Source organism: Vombatus ursinus, unplaced genomic scaffold (genome assembly GCF_900497805.2).
Source record: "Vombatus ursinus unplaced genomic scaffold, bare-nosed wombat genome assembly UNPS02014808.1, whole genome shotgun sequence".
Taxonomy (NCBI): Eukaryota; Metazoa; Chordata; class Mammalia; order Diprotodontia; family Vombatidae; genus Vombatus; species Vombatus ursinus.
In genome coordinates, this window is record NW_020954586.1 from 3,286,234 (window position 1) to 3,297,804 (window position 11,571).

Sequence of the window (11,571 nt, forward strand, 5' to 3'; positions counted from 1 at the left end):
CAGCACAGCCTAGCACGGTCCAGCCTAGCTCAGCCCAGCTCAGCTCAGCCCAGCCCAGCTCAGCCCAGCCCAGCTCAGCCCAGCCTAGCTCAGCCCAGCCCAGCTCATCCCAGCACAGCCCGGCCCAGCACAGCCCAGCCTAGTTCAGCCCAGCACAGCCCAGCCTAGCTCAGCCCAGCTCAGCTCACCCTAGCTCAGCTCAGCCCGGCTCAGCCCAGCCCCTGCCACTGGCTTCCTCTTCTTGTTCACTCTGATCCCCCTTCCCAGCCCAACCCTACCCTGCCTAGGCCCCTTCACAATTTCCCCTATTGCCCCCGACTGTTTTAAGTTGTAAGGGGTTAACTGAACACAGCCTTAGTTTCATTAGGTTCCTGGCCTACGAGGCCGGAGCACACTGGTAGTGCCTGTCAGAGGTGGCATTTAAAGCTGGGTCCCCTTATTCACCAGCCAGTGAACTTGTCTAATGTAGGAGAATCCCTGCCTCACAGACACTGAAGGTGGGGAAGCTGAAAGAAAGAAGACAGAGAGAAAACACCAACAGTATCTCATTTGATCCACACAACCCTGGAAGGTAGGTGTTATTACTATCCTCATTTTACAGTTGAGGAAACGAGGCAGACAGAGGTAAAGTGACTTGTCCAGGGTCACATAGCAAACATCTAAGTAAAGTGTAGTAAGTGTCTAGGAAGACAGCCTGAAGTCTATGATATAAGTTCCCTAACCTGGCCTTTGAAGCCTTCTGAACCAGCTCTGACCCAGTATGGCAGAACGGAATGGAAAAGACACTAATTCGGGGGTCAGAAAACCTGGCTCTGACACTTTCCATCTCTTTGACCTCTAGCAAGTTATTTCACTGCTCCTCGAGCCTCAGTTTCTTCCTCTGTCAAGTGAGGAGGTTGGGCTCCCGTCTTGATCAGCATGTAGGATCTCCCACAATCCCCAGGGCCCAGCTCAGCCTCTGGGCCACATCAAAGAACGTGACCGGCCAGAGGGAAGGGCTCCCAGGACAGCTGGCCTGGCCAGGCTGGGGGGCTTCCTGCCTTTAGCAGCCCCTTGTCAGAAATGACACCTTCTTGCCCAGCCTCAGTGACTGGGGCCCAGATGCCTCCATCAAAGAAGGCTCTTGTTTGGGGAAGGAACATGGCCACACATGCACACACCTGGGCAGACCACAAAGCATGGAGGCTGGGGGATGGGAGCCGGGAAAGGAGGAAGAAGGATTGTTGTTTTTTCCTTTTTAAGACTTCTCTAGATTCAGGGATTGCTGTGTCCCCTTCATAAGCCCTTCACAGTCCACAAAGCTGGACGGGACCTCAGCAGCCACCTCGGTCCAAGGCCTTCGTTTTTACAGACGTGGAAACTGAGGCCCGGGAGGTTGAGACTTGTCCAAGGTCACACAAGTGGAACATGGCGTGTGGCTCTAAGCACTTGAGCTAATAACACAGGTTTGGAGAGGGAGCTTTTCTGGGGGCTGATCTCAGAGACGTTTTTTGAGGAATCCCACTCCCACCCCACCTCCCCACTCCCGGGTAAGGTGGAATCCAGACTTCAGGGGAAGGAAGGCCTTGTTTGTTTCAAAATAGGGTTTTGACGTCACAGTTGTTTCCAGATTCATCTCCTTACAAATCCCGCAAGAACTGAATCTCTTCTTTGATGATAGGGCAGCGGCCCATCCCCCACCATGCTCACATACTGGTAACAAAGAAAAGTGTTACATAGATGTCCTTTTTGATAGATTGTTGTCACTTCCCACAGCCATCCCCCTTCCTTCCTCGGGGGCCATAAAACCATCTTTTGTAACAAAGTAGTTCAGTGAGTGAAACTGACTAACCCCTAGGCCCTCTCTGACAAAGTATACCGCATTTCCCACCTATGGGCCACCACCTCTTAGCTTCACCATTGGACGTTGCCATGCCTGGTGTTCAGATGCCTTTAGGTGTCGTCTAAAAGAAAAATCTGTTAAGTGCCAACAACCATATGGAAACCTGACACTGTCTCTTTCCCTGGAGGCTCTCCCACTTCTGTGCTGAGGGGAGGGACTGATATGTCATTATCTGTTCTTCAGAACCCAAATGGCCAGGGGATGTCCCATCCTCATCATTATTCCAACTTTGTCTTATATTTAGTGATTTTTTTTTTACTTATGTTGGTTTGGTCATTACCCTTATTTGTCTGTTATTCTTTATGACACAAATTATATTTATATTCAAATGCTGGCCATATTAATAACAACAACAGTAGCTGGTGGTAATAGGCCTTTGAAAGTTTGCCAACGATGTTATTTACAAGGTAGCTCATTTGCTCCTTGCAATCACCCTGACAGGCAGGTGCTCTTATCAGCCCTCTTCTACAAGGAGACTGAGTTCTAAGAAGCAAGTGACTTCCCAGAATTGTATAAGCAGGCAGGATATGAGGCTGCGTTCACACTCAGGTCTTTCTGCCTCCAAGCCTACTGTTTTATCAACTAAAATACATTATAAGCTTCATCCACATTCTGACAATTGGACTTGATTCCAAATGTCTTCTCCCCCCCCCAAAAAAAAATCAAATACACTCTCAAGGGATTCAGTGTGGTTCAGTGGAAGAAGGTATGAATGAGGACTCAGAGGCACTGGGTTCAAATTCTCCCTTTGATACTTATTACCTCAATGACCTTAGGTAAGTCCCTCCCGCTCTCTGAACCTCAGTTTCCCCTTCCAGCTCAAAATCTGTAAAGCTAAATCTCCATGAGAGTTAGAAGGGACCATAGATATCATGTAGTGAAGTAGTTCTCAAACTTTTTGGCTTTAGGTCCCCTTTTTCCTCTAAAAAATTATTAAGACTCCCCAGAAGCTTCCATCTATGTGGTTTATATCTATCATATTATTATATTAGATATTATTATATTAGATATATTATATCTATTGATATTGACCATATCAGAAGTTAAAACACCTACATTTTAAAATATTTTTTAAAAATTACAATAATGAACCCACTGCGTATTAACATATAACTTATTATTTATTATTTATTTATTTATTGCTAGGCAATGGGGTTGAGTGACTTGCCGAGGGTCACACAGCTAGTAAGTCTCAAGTGTCTGAGGACGGATTTGAATTCAAGTCCTTCTGACTCCAGGGCCAGTGCTCTATCCACTGGGCCACCTAGCTGCCCCCAATAACTTATTTTTACGATAAAGAACTAGATTTTTCAGAACAAAAGACTTCTTGAGAAGAGAGGAAATGTTTTATGCATCGTTGCAAATCCTTTTAATGACTGGCTTATTAGAAGATAGTAGGATTCTCCGATCGGCTTCTGCATTCAGTCTGTTCTGATTTGTTGTTTTGGTTGAAGTCTATGATGAAAACATGGCCTTCCACAGATATGCAGTTGGAAAAGAGAGGAGTATTTTAATGTGCAAATACTGTCTTAGTATTGTTAATGAGAATAGTTTTGACATCAAGGAACCCCTTGAAAGGTCTCAGGGACTCCCAGGGGCCGTGGACCACACTTTGGGAACTGATGCTGTAGATCAACCCTCTCAGTTTAGAGGGGGAAACTGAGGCCTAAGAAAAGGAAAGGATTGCCCAAGGTCACAGAGTAAGAAGTAAAAGCAGGATTTGAACCCAGGTCCTTTCAGTCAGAACTCATCACTCTTTCCCTTACTCCATCCTTCTTGTATCGAGGAAATTGAAAATGAGGGACCCAGGACTCCATCCTCAGTGTTTTAGGCAATGCCCATCCCTCCATGGCCCTACCTCTCCATGAGGATCCCCATTCACCCTTTCCCTCCCCCACATGATAGGCCTTCAGGATCTCATACCCCTCCACCCCCACCCTCTCCCGCTGGGCTGCCTTCAAGGGCTGGGAGGGTCCCTATGACAGCCAGGAAGAGGAGGGAAGTCCAAGTTCTGGGAACCAGCCACCCTCCCCCTCTTCTACACTCCAGGGGCCCAACAGGCTCTACCCCCAGCCCTTTGCTGGATCTTAAGGAAGGCCCAACCACATTCAAAAGGGGCCCCTTTTGGTGGCCCAAGGTCCACTTTGCCCTTGAGTCTACATTACAAAGGAGTGTCCGGCTAGGATGGGGTGAGGATCTTTTCATGCAACTGCTCGGCTACAGAGCACCTACTGTGTGCACACCAAGAGGTTAAATAGCTTCCCTAAGGTAATACTTCTAAATGGCAGCGCTGGAATTTGAACATGGGACCTCAGAGTCCAGATGCAACATTCACCCCATTGCACCAAATCGTGTCCTACATCAGAGGGGCCCAGGGAAGCTTTCTGCTCTCGAGGCTGTTAGGATCTAGTGGAGGGAGAAAGACGGGATACTAAGAAGTTCCCCCACTGATTCCTCTGAAGTCCTGTCCACGCTAGAAAACCCAGCAGCCCCAGGGCCGCCTCCCCAGGGAAGTCTTCTACATTCCCCGAATCCAGCCTCTTTGCTTTTACAGTAGGGGACGGTGAGTTCCAAAGGCTGCAGAGACCCAAGCATCCTACAGTTAGAGCTGGGAGGGACCAGAGAGGTGCTGGATTCCAACTTCCTCATTTTACAAATTAAAAACCTGAAGGTGAGAGAAAGGAAAGTGATTTGCCTGAGGTCACAGTGGGTGGAAGAGGTAAAAATCTGACTGGGGCCAGCAGCTAGGTGTCAAAATGGATAGAGTACTGGGCCTGGGATCAGGAAGACTTGAGCTAAAATCCCGCTTCAGTTACTTACTAGCTGTGTCATCCTGGGCGAGTCACTTAGCGCTGTTTGCCTCAGTTTCTTCATCTGTAAAATGGAGATAATAACAGCATCTACCTCCCAGGATTGTGTGAGACTCGGATGAGATGTTTGTAAAGCATTTAACACAATCCCTGGCACATAGTAGGCACAATATAGATATTAGCTTTAATTACTATTACTACAAATTTGTAATTCCGCGAGCAGAAACACACATATGCAATACAACTGCACCCTCAAATTCATGTTGTTTAATTCTTTCAACTAGAAATGGTTGGTCAAGAAGTGGTCATCAGAGCTGTGGGGCTAGAAACCTGAGCTGGGGTTGGAGGGCAGGAATTACAGGGGATTGGGAGCTTGGATACTGTTCAGTGTGTTACTGGGCTAGAGACAGTGGAAGGGCCCATAAGTAAGAGGAGAAAGAGCATAGGTGGGTCCAGTGCTGGGGGGCAGACGGCCCTAGCCCTTCAGATCAGCCCCAGGAAAGGCCTTCCACACCCCATCCCACACTGCTCCCCCAATCCCCTCCTCCCCTCTTCCCCCCACCCATAACCTGAGACCAGCCTGGCCAGTAAAACTTCTAAAAGGTCGATGGCCAGTTATTCATCCTTCTTTAAAATGAAATGATGAACTTAACCAGCCAAACATAGACATTTCTGTATGCAATGAACCGAGAAGAAGGTTGGACGTGAAACTCAACTTTCTCTTATTTTTGTTTCCTTCTAAGTTTTTTTTTTAAGTATTTTGTAGATCCTTTTTGTGTGTCTGTATTATTTCCTCTGCCCCTCGCCCAGAAAAGCTTCGCCTTGGAACAAATACAAATTTGATTTTTCGACCTCACTGTAAAAACCCTACCACCACGCCTGAGGTCACAGGGCCCCAGGCTTGGAACTGGATGGGGTCTCCTGGGTCATCTAATCCAAACCCTTCATTTTGCAGATGACACCACTGAGGCCCAGAGGCCAAGTGACTTGGCCAAGGTCACCTCAGACAGCAAATAAGGGGCAGGACCAAGTCATCAGGGAAAGGATGACTGTGCCCCCATCTCATTTTTGAGCCAATGAAACTCTTTAAACATGAACACGACTCACTTAGGACCAGATAATATCAATTTAGCACAGGTATCCTTAGACTTGTCTGTCCTGGAGCCCTTGGGTAGTCTGACCACTCTATGTTATAGTACTCATCATCCACCCTCCATTTCCCAGCCCTCCTTCATCTTAGTACTTTTCCTGGGACTGCTCCCAAATGATCCAGTCTATAGCTTGTTTACATAGTTATTGGGATGGTGTCTCCCATTTTTTTCCTTTCCTTATATCTCTAATGTTTAGCACAGTGCCTGGCACATAATAGGTACTTAATGTTTGTTGAAGGGCAGCTAGGTGAGGCAGTGCATAGAGCACCGGCCCTGGATTCAGGAGGAACTGAGTTCAAATCTGTCCTCAGACACATCACACTTACTAGCCCTGTGACCCTGGGCAAGTCACTTAACCCCATTGCCTAGCCCCTCCCCAAAAAAATTTTTAAAAAAAATGCTTGTTGACCAGATATCTGGGGAAGCCTACATACCCCTTCTCAGAATTATGTTTTTGAATAATTGAAGGAAATTTCAATTAAGACATTAGTGAAAATAATTTCTTTCCCATCCCAGTTCACAGATCCCCTGAAGGTTCCATGGACCCCAGGTTGACTTTTTGATTTAGAATTAGGACCTTAGAGACCATTGAGGGCAACTCCCCATCCCCCATTTTATGGAGGAAGAGACTGATGAGATCACAGAACCACTGAAGTCAGAATTCAACCCTCCCCCTCCCTCCCACAGCCCTTTCTTGGAGTATTAGAAAGAACATTGGGTGTGGGGTCAGAAGACCTGGGATCTTCTATCTCTACCTCTACCTCTGTGATGTTGTACAGGTCCCCTCCCTTCTGAGGCCACAGTCTCTCAATATGTAAAGCAAAGGGTGGGACAGGAGGATCTCTAACCATCAAAAGGCAGAAGGAGGTCAGGTATCCATGGGTCCTACCAGGGTTGAGTTCTGGCCAGGGGCAGGAAACCTTCAAAGTCCCACTTAATTTGCACCTCAAACCCCACCATCCTCTCTAAAGTAAAAGGGTTTTCCATCAAATCTCACTTGTCTAAGGGGAGCCTGGCCCCTGTCCATCCCCCACTCCCTTCTACTTAAGAGAATTCAGCACAACTGGACAGCCACCTGGACAACCCCATGGTAGGTGGAGGGGGAGTGGGGAGGGCCAGAGATCAACCTTTATTTAAAGAAGATTCCAAACCTAAAAGGTTTAATAAACTCCATATTCATTTTATTATTCCAAAGTCTCTTTCACAATACCAACTCATGGCCCGTAAGACAGTTGTCCCAGAGCTGGAGGTGTTGTGTAACAACAAACCAGGCTCCTCCCGGATGTACCCCGGATGTCTCCAGTCCTCTGTGTTTGAACCCCGATTTGGTGTTCAAGCCCTCATTTGAAGAGGTTTGCAATGGCAAGACTTCATTGAGTCCTCAAAACCTTTCCCTTTTAGAGCTAGCCCATCCCTGCTCCCCACTTGTGTCCTGGTGGGCAGACTCCCAGAATTCTTGCACAAAGAGACAAACAGTCTCTCTGGACCTCTACAGTGTCTTGGGAAAGGTGGCAGAGACAGGCACAGAATTCAGTAAGTTTCAAGGCAGAGACTGGGTCTTCCTGGGCATCCCAAAACAAAGTTGGAAGTGCTGGACCCTGCTAAGCAAGATTGGGGGGATTCTGTTACAATTTGAGGCCTTATGAACACCTCCTCCCAAGGGTCTGCCTCCAGCAAGACATTATTTTCTCTGATCTAACTCTGAGCATTAAAATTTCAAAAAGATAACATTTGGTTCCAACATATTCACAATATCCCTTGTGTAGGAAATAAGTGCTGAGTGGCTCAGTGTTTCCTCAACAAAAGACACATGTCCAATAATGAATCTAGGAACCAACCACACACTCCCAAAGCCCATAAGATCCATTTTTTTTATTAAAAGAAAAATATTTTAAAGTTGGTAGCACCCTAAGATATACTATTTCAAAGTCTGCCAAATGCAAACCACTCAGAAGGCTCTTTTCTCACTGGGCTCCCTGCCCTGTGTGTGTGTGTGTGTGTATGATTGTGTGTCTCTCCCTTTTCTGTTTTCTCTAGCCTTCCCCTTTACTAATGGCAGGAAAAAAGAACACAGGACCCTATCCATCATTAAGTGCCTAGAGAGCAGGGCCTTTGACATTACCCTCTACCTCCCTCAACTTGGCACAGAATAGGTACTGTCTGTTGACTGATTAAATGAGTGACTAGTAAGTGAATACCAAGCCCTGGCTGGGATTTTGTGTGCTTCTTTCTCTAGGACACTTGGGTGATGTGTAAAATTTAAGTCAGTTCACAGGTTCCTAAGTTTCCCCAGCCACCCCAGACCGCAGCCCCTTGCCTGATGCCCCGTCACAAGCAGAAGAGTGTAGCAGACTCCTAGACCTTGGCTTTGGAGTGGTGGTGGTGGTGGGAACTAACTTTAAACTGGGCCCTTTCCTGGGCTGCTACTGGTCCCCTATTCCCCCCAAGAAAAAGCTGGAACCAAGAAAAGCTAAAGAAAAATATACAAAATGAAATCCCCCCCCCCCCCAACACACAACGAGCACTGGGGAAATTCAACTGTATGGGCCTATCAGCCCACCGGCCAGCTACTCTGCATGTCTGCAAACTCAGACCCTAGACAGACAGACAGACAGAGAGACACACAGATCTAGGATCCAGCCAATGTGTCCAGCCTGGACCTGTAGCAGGAGGCCAGGGAAAAGGAGGAGGAGGAGTGGAGGGAGAGAAGAAGGAAGGGGAGCCAGCCAGGTGCATCCCATCCCCCTTGAACCCATGAGGCAGCTCAGGGAGCTCCCCTCCCTCAGCTCATCACCAAGGTCTCCACATGCACTTGGAAACAGCAGAGGAAGCCAAGCCGCTGGGGATGCAGAGGGCAGCGTCCAGCCCTTCCTGGGTCACCTGGCTCAGTTCTGCCTCGGTGGCCTCTTCTAGGTCAGAGCAAATGTCCTCACTAGGTGACAAGGACAGAGGGCTGGGTAGTGGGGACAAGGGGCCCCCAGGGGAGCCCAAGCTGTCTCCCCCAGGCCACATGCTGCCTCCAGGTCCGGCTGCCGCAGCGTCCCCCAGAACATCTCCGAGCAGGGCTTGGAAGCTGGTGCCTTCGTTGAGGGGCATGGACTCCAGCAGGTGGTTGAGCAGCTCAGCAGCAATGGCGGCATCAATGCCGGGGCAGGTGGAGACGAAGGTATGCACCTCATGCATGCACTGAATATAGCCAGCCGCAAAGCGTTCACTCGCCTCCCGGTGGAGTTTGTCCGATTCTGCAGCCAGGCACAGGAGAGAGACAGGCTCAGAAAGCGAGAAAGAGAGAGGGTGAGAGCACACACCCAGCCTCCCTCCACAGGCAAGGAAAGGAGGCAGCGAGCCAACCCAGATCCTTCCTCCCAAGGGCCTCATCCCACTAGATGGCCAAGGGCTACGGTGGAAGGGAGTGGGGGTAGCAGCTTCCAGAGTCAGTTAACAAATATCCATTAAGCGGCCCCCTACACTACATTCAAGGCACTGTACCAGGCTATAGGGGTGCAAAGACAGAAGGAAAACAGTCCCTCTGCTTGAGGAGGGAGTACAAGACTCTACCGTGGGGTGTTCTCTAGGGATGCCTCACAGAATCAATCAAGTAACAAGTTTTTTTTTAATCACCTACTCCAGGCCAGACAAGGTCAGAAGCAACACTATGCCAGCCTGCCTGTCTGCTCTCAAGGAGTTTACAGTCTATCATGTAACATGCCCAGAAAAATAGATCTAAACAAAACACCCACAAAAAGAAATGTACAAGGGTGGGGCAAGGGGAAGGGTGGGGGAGGAGGACACTAGCAGCAAATGACTCCTGAGCTCAGCCTTGAGGAGGCACTGAGTGAGGAGGGCTAGCATGCCAGGCTGAGCCAAAGCCATACCCCAAAAGCTTGCCTGCTACACCATCCCTGACCAGTGGCACTCCAGCCTTTGCTTGGAGACCTCTGATGAGGAGCAGCTCGCTGCTGTCTAAAACCTCAGGGGCTAAAGAGGGTTAGCCATTGGAAGGAAGGAGAAGCCAGGGAGATCTGTTCATATTCCAGTGGAAGGAGAGTTGGATTCATCCACCAAGGGGCCTCTGAGCTCCCTTCCCGATTTAGACCTCTAGCAAGGAGCTTAACCTCCCTGGGACCATTTTCTCATCTGCAAAATGAGGGAAGGGGCTGGGTTAGGTCAGTGGTTCTTTGCTTGAGGTCAATTTGTTTTTTTTTTTAATTTTTGATAACTATTTCAGCATAACTGTTGTCATATGCATTTTTATGCATTTAAAAACATGAATTTGACGTGAGGTCTCTAAGGCTTCCCCAGACCGCCAGTGGTGGCCATGGCACTAAAAAAGGATCAGAACCTGGACACGGGAGAGTCTCTAAGGGCCCCATCAGCTCTAAATCTATGATCTGGTGAAGGGGCTGCCAATCGATGAATCAATCAATCAATCAATCAATGAACAAGCATTTCTTGAGGACTAAGTATAGGAGATGCAAAGAAAAAGCAAAACCTGTCCCTGCCCTCAAAGAAATTACGTGTTGAAATGTACATTTGACTAGAAATCAGAATACATCCATCAGAAGGGAGAGCAAGGTAGTCTGAGCTGGAAATCTAGGACCCCGGGATCCTAGCGCCCAGAACAGAGCCTGGTGCTCGAGCTCCTTCACTGACTGCGGAACAGGTGGATAAGGGGGAGGTGAGGGTCTGGGAGTCCCTGGGCACCAGATCCCCGGGCTCCGAGGAGTAGGTGCGCTCACACTCTCGAGCAGGGCTGAAGTGGGGACTGAGGGGTACGGGAAGGGGAGCCCTCCCAAGGGTAGTGAAAGACGAAGAGGAGGCGGGGGAGGAGAGCTGGGGCAGGGGGCTCACTCACCCAGGGACCGATTCTGAAGGACGCCCTGCACTCGCTTCACCGTCAGCTCCAACACCTCCGCGTTCTCCATCTTCATCTGAAACTAACCCGGGCCGGAGGAAAGGGAGGGAAACAGGTAAGCAGATGGGGGCGGAAATGGGCCGGGGCAGGGGCAGCCTCTGTCGATGTCTCGGTCTCTCCCTCTCTCCCTAGCCCCTCCGCCCCTCCTCGGGGCTCCTCTGGGCCACCCCCGGGCTGGTTACCTCGGCGTCCGCTAGGATCAAGCGCAGCTCTTGTAAGCTCTCGTTTATCCGGGCTCTCCGCTTCTTCTCTACCAGAGGCTTCCTGGCCTGGAGGGAAAGAGGGAGGGGGAGACGCAGTGAAGCCCCCCCGCACCCCGAGGCCGGGTTGAGGAACCTCAGCTCCCACCCCGGCTGCTTCTGGGCCAGAGGGCCTGGGTTCGAATCCCGCCTCTGCGGTGCGCCGCGGGGCGGCTCCAGGACCGCAAGCAGGGACTGCTCTAGAAGATCTCCAAGCGCCCTTCCAACGGGGCGGGGTGGAGGGGGCCCCTCACCTTTCGGTCTCCCTTTGCCTCCCAGAAATCATCCTCCTCCCGCCCGCAGCGGTTTCGGCTGGGCCGGAAAGACGGGGCCATGACTGGCAGCCGGGCGGTGGGCGAGACGGACACGGAACGAAGGGGAACGGAAAGACCGGAACCCTCCCCGAGCCCAGGAGGCTTTTGTGGCGAGAGCCCGAGCTCTGCTCGCGGGCGCCTGGGGCAGTGGGGTTGGGCCTGGGGGTGGGGCGGAGATCTGGAGGGGCGGAGACCTGGGCGGGGAGAGGGGGGGCCCGAAGGGAGACTCCGGGGGGGCCCGAAGGGAGACTCCGGGGGGG

At 50.1% G+C, this 11,571-nt stretch overlaps 1 protein-coding gene across 1 annotated transcript; it reads right to left on the reverse strand.

The window, feature by feature from the left end:
* Positions 1 to 7,002: 7,002 nt before the first annotated feature.
* On the reverse strand, positions 7,003 to 11,483 carry HES6 (hes family bHLH transcription factor 6). Its single transcript, XM_027875194.1, has 4 exons — positions 11,252 to 11,483; positions 10,941 to 11,027; positions 10,699 to 10,780; positions 7,003 to 9,085 (listed from the first exon to the last, which is right to left on the reverse strand). The coding sequence occupies exons 1-4, from the start codon at positions 11,330 to 11,332 to the stop codon at positions 8,634 to 8,636; spliced, it is 702 nt and encodes a 233-aa protein (XP_027730995.1). The 5' UTR covers positions 11,333 to 11,483; the 3' UTR covers positions 7,003 to 8,633.
* Between the last annotated feature and the right edge of the window lie 88 nt (positions 11,484 to 11,571).

Coding starts and splice junctions, on each gene's coding strand:
- HES6 (XM_027875194.1), bottom strand. CDS start 11,332: ATGGCCCCGTCTTTCCGGCCCAGCCGAAACCGCTGCGGGCGGGAGGAG. Junction 10,781..10,940: donor TGATCCTAGCGGACGCCGAG/GTAACCAGCCCG, acceptor GGCCCGGGTTAG/TTTCAGATGAAGATGGAGAA. Junction 9,086..10,698: donor CCTTCAGAATCGGTCCCTGG/GTGAGTGAGCCC, acceptor GCCTGGCTGCAG/AATCGGACAAACTCCACCGG.